The sequence below is a fragment of the Pristiophorus japonicus genome, chromosome 4 (assembly GCF_044704955.1).
Source record: "Pristiophorus japonicus isolate sPriJap1 chromosome 4, sPriJap1.hap1, whole genome shotgun sequence".
Classification (NCBI taxonomy): domain Eukaryota; kingdom Metazoa; phylum Chordata; class Chondrichthyes; family Pristiophoridae; genus Pristiophorus; species Pristiophorus japonicus.
This window is the reverse complement of record NC_091980.1, coordinates 219,232,851-219,241,094: the sequence shown is the minus strand read 5'-3', so window position 1 is coordinate 219,241,094 and position 8,244 is coordinate 219,232,851. Positions and strand designations below refer to the sequence as shown.

General features: G+C 40.3%; 1 protein-coding gene across 1 annotated transcript; it reads right to left on the bottom strand.

Annotated features, from left to right (window-relative positions):
* Positions 1-4,256: 4,256 nt before the first annotated feature.
* nfkbiab (nuclear factor of kappa light polypeptide gene enhancer in B-cells inhibitor, alpha b) lies at positions 4,257-7,393 on the bottom strand. The gene is made up of 6 exons (XM_070879114.1): positions 6,994-7,393; positions 6,266-6,374; positions 5,711-5,921; positions 5,365-5,453; positions 5,004-5,252; positions 4,257-4,804 (listed from the first exon to the last, which is right to left on the bottom strand). The coding sequence occupies exons 1-6, from the start codon at positions 7,257-7,259 to the stop codon at positions 4,751-4,753; spliced, it is 978 nt and encodes a 325-aa protein (XP_070735215.1). The 5' UTR covers positions 7,260-7,393; the 3' UTR covers positions 4,257-4,750.
* Between the last annotated feature and the right edge of the window lie 851 nt (positions 7,394-8,244).

Here is an 8,244-nt window from a genome sequence, read left to right as displayed (position 1 = left end):
TCATGTTTTAAAAAACATGCGTGGGCTCCCTGTGTAAATGCACCACAAATATAAATTATGTGACACTAACCCACACAGGCAAGGCTCCAGGTGCTGTCCTTGATCTGTGTTGAGTTGGCTGATCGAAATTTGGGCAGCAGTGAGAAGCTATAATTGGCCTTGGTGTTCCTGGAGCCAGTGGAGGTATATAAAGGGAATTAAAGTGGAGTAGCAACATGTGGGAGTAAGGAGCAGATGGAATAAATGCTATTCGTTGCAGCATCCTTAATGCAAATGATCTCCAAAGATGTAGATATCAAATACATTGATGCCAATAGACTCCTTGATTGACAGAAGCTATTCGATTTCATTCTGTTATAGCTATTTTTATACAATTTAAATTTAATGAATGTTAAATAAGTAGACTTGCATGATAAGAATACGACCTATCCTTGAAGACCACAATCAGAACAGCCTACAGATGATAATTCGGGTTCTCTTATAGTGATGGGTGGCTAGTCATCAAGTGTAAGGGACAGTTAGTGTGGATTTCTATGTGATTACTATAACAATTATGGCCTTTTCTACTTTGTAGCTTCTCTGAATAAGAGATATTGTTCTCAGTGTTTCCCAAGGCAGCATAGTTCCTGCAGTAATGCACGTAGCTTTAAGAAACAAAACAGAGAGCCATCAACCACCATTCTTCCTGGCCCCAACCACCAATTTGAGATTAGTGACTTTACTTACAACAGCAATGTTTATAATAGTTTGTAAGAAAATGTGTTTTTTTAAACATTTTAATCCATTCAGTGAGCACCTTTGTTTCTATTGCAGGTTTTCAGTACTTTCTCTGCATTAATTTGCTGATATTTGTTCACTGACAAAATAAAATTCTGGCCACTGACTTAGCTGGAACAAGTTTCCAAAAGGTATAACTTTTAATATTAATGACATGTTTGCTCATGGCATCAAAATGTCCTTTATTTTACAACTTTTAAAAGGGCGGGAAAGACCAGTAAAGTTCATCTGTGCAGGATGGTTTGAGCACACCATTATGCTCTGATCTCTGAGCTTTGAAAGGGTACTGCTGAGTGAAGCAAAGGTACTTACAGGTCAAAGAGAAGAAACTGGCAAATGAGTTAACCCTTAGTGGGTGGATCAATAGTCGGATGCCTGAGTGGATTCATCACCATTAGTGAAAGGGAACTAATAAGTAAAACAAATCATTTGTTTCCCTAGCATACAGAAGAGTTGCTAAGCTTGAAAAAATAACTAAGCTTTGAGTCCAGAGAGACAGGACCAACTGGGCTTGTATCCACTGGAGTTTAGAAGAATGAGAGGGGATCTCATAAAAACATATAAAATTCTGACGGGCTTGGACAGGTTAGAGACAGGAAGAATGTTCCCAATGTTGGGGAAGTCCAGGACCAGGGGTCACAGTCTAAGAATAAGGGCTAAGCCATTTAGGACCGAGATGAGGAGAAAATTCTTCACTCAGAGAATTCCCTACTGCAGAAAGTTTTTGAGGCCAGTTCGTTAGATACATTCAAAAGGGAGTTAGATATGGCCCTTACGGCCAAAGGGATCAAGGTGTATGGAGGGAAAGCAGGAAAGGGGTACTGAGGTTGAATGATCAGCCATGATCTTATTGAATGGCGGTGCAGGCTCGAAGGGCCGAATGATGTACTCCTGCACCTAATTTCTATGTTTCAGCAGACACCTGAACTTGCATTTGCTGCAATGAGACACAGGCTCAAAGACACTATAATACAAAAAGGATGATGATCATCTTCCCTAGGTTGTGACCCTGATCTAAATCTGATGCCCAGTTACGTTTGCTTTTCTGAAGATGGTCAATCGTAATGCCATATAATCACCTACTTTAAAACCTCAAATTCCATAACAGGATTGCTATCTAAACTAAGTATTATAACAAGATGACTTGTTTTAAAATGTGTCAGATTTCTTAAACAGAAAAATGTACAACATTAACTCTCAATGTTCTTGTAGGGAACTAATAATTTGTTTAATAAAAAGAAACTGCAGAAGCTGGAAATCTGAAATAAAGAATTGCTGAAAATATAAAGCAGGTCCAACAGCATCTCTGAGTGATGAAGGATCCACGCCTGAAATGTAAACCTGTCTTTTCTCTTTACAGATGCTGACAGACCTACTGCGTATTTCTAACACTTTCTATTAATGATTTATTTTTCCAGATCGGTTATGGTAAACTGTCGTTTTTTCATGCCAGAACATCTTATTCCCTTAATCTATTTATGGAATATGGATCAGAGGCATGGACGATGTACAGAAGACACCTCAAGTCGCTGGAGATATATCACCAACGATGTCTCCACAAGATCCTGCAAATCCCCTGGGAGGACAGGCGCATCAACATTAGTTACCTCGTCCATGCTAACATCCCCAACATTGAAGCACTGAAGTCACTCGATCAACTTCGCTGGACAGGCCACATAGTTCGCATGCCAGACATGAGACTCCCTAAGCAAATGCTCTATGCTGAGCTCCTTCACGGCAAACGAGCCAAAGGTGGGCAGCGGAAATGTTACAAGGACACCCTCAAAGCCTCTCTGGTAAAGTGTGACATCACCATTGACGCCTGGGAGACCCTGGCCGAAGACCGCCCTAGGTGGAGAAAGTGCATCCGGGAGGGCGTTGAGCTCTTCGAATCTCAACGCTGAGAGCGTGAAGAGGTCAGGCGCAGGCAGCGGAAGGATCGTGTGGCAAACCAGTGTCACCCAACCCTTCCCTCGACAAATGTCTGTCACACCTGTAACAGAGTCTGTGGCTCTCGTATTGGACTGTTCAGCCACCAAAGAGCTCACTTCAGGAGTGGAAGCAAGTCTTCCTCGATTCCGAGGCACTGCCTATGATGATGATGATTACCACATAATTAACAATAATCTTGTGTACTGGACTCCAATCTGTTTAAAAGTGCAATGAATATTCACTCGTGTACAAATATTAAACATTTTCTGTTTTAAGGTTTTTCCACCTTCTGAAATGTCATTCCCACTTTCATGCTGGGAAAGGGGCGATCAAACTGTCTCCAGCTCTTGACCAATTCACAACAGTATCCCAGAATGACTCTTACCTTCAATGTCCCTCCCGTGGGCAAATACCCAATTTATGCTGTGCCTTGTGAGCATTAGTAATGTGGATCTTGCCATGTGGGAAACTGCAAACACAAACCTGAAACCCAATCTAGTGTATTGCAATAGCAACTGAGGTTCGACACTTTCAAAGTCCAGATTCTACTATTCTACAAGTTATTCCCAAGGGCTAAACAATGGAAGATGTGTGTTCTCATTTTCACACTAATTGGGTAGTGCTTCAACCATACCATTATCCCATTCAATCAGATAGTAAGTTGGGACAGCAGAATACTTTTTTGTTAAATAGGTCCTGTATTGGGCCATATGAAATAGAACTAAGTGTAAAATTAAACATTCTACATGCCAATTCTTTTAGAAGTGGATTTTCAGTTCCCTTATATAAATTAGTTATGTGGCATGCTTCTATATGGTGACTAGCCAGACATATAACAAGGCTTCCCTCATCCAAATAACAATTGTGTTTCTTTTAACCTTTGTTGACTGCATTGTTCACTAAATTTATTTAATTCTTCATGAGTGCCAGCTGTGGCTCAGTGGGTAGCTCTTGCCTCTGAGCCCACTCCAGGGACTTGAGCACAAAAATCTAGGCTGACACTCCAGTGCAATGCTGAGGGAGCGTTGCACTGTTGGAGGTGCTGTCTTTTGGATGAAATGTTAAACTGAGGCGTCTCTCTCTCTCAAGTGGACGTAAAACATCCCATGGCACTATTTCCAGAAGAGCAGGGGAGTTATCCTGGTGTCCGGCCAATATTTATCCCTCAAATCAATGTAACAAAACCAGATTATCACAGTGCTGTTTGGGAGCATGCTTGGGTGCAAATTGGCTTCCGTGTTTCCTACATTATAACAGTGACTACATTCCAAAAGTACTTCATTGGTTGTAAAGTGCTTTCAGACATGTGGTGATCATGAAACGTACTATATAAATCCAAGTCTTTCTTTCTTATAAGAATACCTGGCTATATTGTAGTACTGAGAATAACACGAGATGTAGGTTAGGAATTCTGTGTGTATTTTGAAAGATGCAGTACTATAGATACTCAAACTATGTGAGTGCAATCTTAAAAGAAAAACAGTTTAATGAAGTTCAGAAAAATGACAACTGAATTAAATATTTAATTTTAACCCCACTAGACAATGTTTTTATTTTCATATTCTTTATTTGTCAAAAATAAATACCTGAGGGCTGTATCAAATATCGTCTTCCTTTCACGGGTAGAAAATATGTACAATAATTACAGTATTTTACACATTTACAAATTTTATACATTACAATTATGCACCATAACTCAAATAATGTAGATTTACACTTCAGTCTTCTGCTAGCAGTTACTGTAACTGAGAACAGTGCATACAAAATATCACTTTATACAGTAGTATCTCATTTTACATCTATGACTTGCAACACTGCAATCTCTGCTTCTGGATGGCTCATTAATTACATTAAAAAATTATTTAAGATACATAATACATGGGCACCCGATTACATGACTTAGAAATCTTAGTGTACGTCATTAAAGTTTTTAAAAATCAAATTACATGATTGGGTAACCACGCTTCAATATGCATCTCCAAATCTTTAAGATGAATTGAATACAGAAATTTCAGTGTAGCAATGTACAACGAGAGCAGCTTCAACACTCGAGTGGCAGTCCTCCAATTGCACAGTCATCATAAGAGAAGGCAACCTGGAAAGTAATGAATTACACATTAACAACAATTCCAATGGCAAACATTTTCATGTCATTACCTCAGACAAATGATCTAGCTACGGTGATGGTTTTATTCTATAGTACATGCTTATTTAGAGGTAGACAATATCAATTACTTTAAGTCTACCCTTTAAACACTTCAGTGATTAGATAAGTTATTGTTCAGCTCACTCACCTCCCAGTCAGGAGATTCAGAATCCCACATCTGTTCTTCTTCACACATGACGAGTAGGGATGGATCCGTCACATTAATGAGTTCCATCTGGATTTGGGAATGATCTCTTCCCAAGGTCAGGTGGTATGGTGTACAGCCGTTGTACATCAGCACATTGGGGTCTGTTCCACATCGCAGCAACAGTGACACCATTTCAGCATCCTGCTCCTCCACTGCAAGATGGAGGGCCGTCCTACCACTTGATGGCTCCTGTGGAGAAAAACACACATTACAGTTAGTACTTGCCATGCAAGAGAAAACTAAAAGTCACTTCAGCAACAATTGAGATAATTATCAATTAGAAAGTAAATAATTAATATACCTGAGCATTAATGTCAGCTCCCAGTTGAGTTAAGCATTTCACCATTTCATGAAGTCTGTTCTTGACTGCCAACTGCAAACATGTAAGACCTGAAATGGAAAAAGTGGAAACGTCTCAAATATATGCAACTATCCAATATTCACTGTCAAATATGTTAAATCCCATTAAGTTTCTAGAAAGTAATTTATAGTTTTAAGTTAGCTAGTCACAATAATGAAGCTACAGCTATTGTTTAAAAAAAAAATCAACATTATATTTTATACCAATTTAAATTTTAAAAATGCAAAAATTATTCTAAAAAATTAAAATTCCTATTTGATCCACTAGATATAGTGGATAACCGTACCATTGTAGTTCTTGCTGTCCAAGAGGTTTCGGACATCGTGTCTTGTGGAGAATTCGGTGATGGTCTTCACGCACGAGAACAAGTTCATCTCACAAGCGATGTGTAGAGGTGTGTTCCCATTAATGTCCCTCAGTCCCAGGTCTCCTCCAACCCAAAGCAAAGAACGCAGCACATCAGGCTGCTGTGTGATCACTGCCAGATGCATGGGAGTCTGAACAAAACAAGACAAAAGAATTCCAGTGAGAATACTGCAAGGCAAACCATGGAAAAGCACAGAACTGAGGAAAATTGAGATGTGCAGGAGTTATTTGGGCCTCACTAGTCAGTTACAGCATTTATTAATATGCTGGGGACTTCCCAGTCTGAAACAGGAACCACCCCATTCAGCTGCTTCTGATAAAACAATATATTCTCAGAACTTTATAATCAATCAAATGTAGTCCCCAATTTATTAAACTTAAATAGTAATGCCAGTGTTGTGCATAAAACTCCGGCTAATATTAGTACAGAACGGCATAAAATTGGACCTCTAGTGAATCGGTTGTAAATATTTACCTGTTTCAGGTTGTTCTGAAAGTGTAGATATTGATCCCCTTCCCGGGTATTGTTGAGGATTTGCAACACGATTTCATTAGCTGTATGGATAATTGCCAAATGCAGAAACCTAAAAGAAGGGAAATGCCATGTTAAAACTTGCTACATCAGAGGGAAAAATACTGCTCAATAAGCTCTGCAACAACGATGGAAGTCTCCAGGATTGCGCAAGCTCGGGTTTTTTGGGTACTTTCCACTGTTAAATATTTATCAGTCAACGGCTGGCTGGCCGCCTGCCAGGGGCTTTCCAGCCTCAAACAGGAACTGCACCGCCCAGCGCCGCCACTGCTAGAACATCGTGTTCTCAGAAACTTAATCACGTACTCCAATCCGCAAATACATGGAGCTTCATTTAAAAAAACACTTTGCTCAGCCATTTTCATTAAAAAAATGTTTTTATCCGAAAACAATCAGTTGGAATAAAAGCCATCATTCAGTATTAATTGTCCACTTGGTTTTGAGCCATGGACATTAGCTTTGGTTCTGGAGTTGAAATTTTACCCGTAGGAGTCTAGAAACAGTCAGTGCTTGGTAAAGTGTTATTTTAGCGAAACAGCTTATTTTTTCCAGCGAGCTTTACGTGCACTTTTACCAATGCAAGGTTTTTGGGACAATATGCATGTCTTTAGTTTATGCAATTTCTTTTTACAAGTACCTTACTCTTAAACAAAAGTCTCCAAATTACTTACGTGTCTCCATCCTCCGAGACGAAGTCTTTCCAGCATTGGGCCGCCTCCGGCTTGTCGTCAAGGCTCAGCGCCTCGATCTCCCGCATCATCTCCTCGTCCTTCTCATTCATTGAGCCGATGCCGCTGTCGCAGCGCTCCTCCCAGAGCCCAGCCTGTTTCCCGACCCCGGGCTGCACTGATCCGCACGGATAATCCGGCTTCCCTCTGTACTGGCTGTGCTGATCCAGCCCATCCGTGCAGTTGTTAAATATCATGGGATCGGCCATGACTTTTGCACAATAAGAAGTTTTCCCGCGAGACAGAAAAAAAACCACACAACCCAGAAAGGCAATGAGTAAAAGGTGTCAAGATCTCCTTAAACACTGAACTCCTCGGCCACGTCTCAGAACTGAGCGGCTGCTCTGCAAGACAACGACTTAAAACCGAAGTTTTTGGGGGATTTTTCTGGGCGGGGTTTCATATCTCCGCCTCCAAACCCCAGTCACGCAAAGTGGCTGTGCTTTTGGCTGGGAAATTCCAGAGAACAGAAAATATGTTCAATTAAAAAGAGAACAAGATGTACCACATGGGGAAAGGAGGGAAAATCCCCGGTAGCAGGTCCACAGTTTAGTAATGACCAGGACCTTCCAAAAGGAAGGACTCGGCTACACATGAATTAAACCTAAGGCCCAATTCTCACTGCTGTTAACACTAGTATAGTTTCTGCACTATGCACATTATTCTGCATTATCTATTAATTCACGAAAGAGTTGCAGGGTTCTTTTTTTAGTAAAATTTTCTGGAGGCCTTCCGGTATATTTTTCTTGTGGTGAACGTCTGGAGTGGGTGGAAATTTCGGAAGCATTGTGAAAATATTAAAGAAAGTCCCGATCGTTACTGTACTGTGGGAACATCCCGGCCCCAAAAGGGGTGCATTCGACAATCAAGGTTATGCATCCTGTTCATCATCCCCAAATCAGTACCGTGGAAAGTCTACATGGGAGGGGGGAATTTAAGTGAAGGTGGTTTTGAAACAAAATGACCTTTGATTTTCTAATTCATGACTTTTAGGGCGCGGAGGGGAATGCATTAAAACATAAAATGCATCATTGATTTGCAATGCCATTCCTTGTAGTTTGCAGATTGCTAAAGGTGCACAACATTCTCTGAAATCACATAGGATTAAAATAACTTTTCATACCTCTTTTAAAAGCAAGCTGCAGTGTTTTGCTCACTAAAATCTCCAGTGTAATACATTGAAGTAATTTAGGC

Bases quoted from the DNA above. Each gene is read 5' to 3' on its own strand.
- nfkbiab (XM_070879114.1), bottom strand. From the start codon at position 7,259: ATGGCCGATCCCATGATATTTAACAACTGCACGGATGGGCTGGATCAG. The intron at 6,375-6,993 runs GTAAGTAATTTG...CCCTTCTTTTAG, and splicing joins GTCTCGGAGGATGGAGACAC to GTTTCTGCATTTGGCAATTA. The intron at 4,805-5,003 runs GTGAGTGAGCTG...ATTACTTTCCAG, and splicing joins CTGAATCTCCTGACTGGGAG to GTTGCCTTCTCTTATGATGA.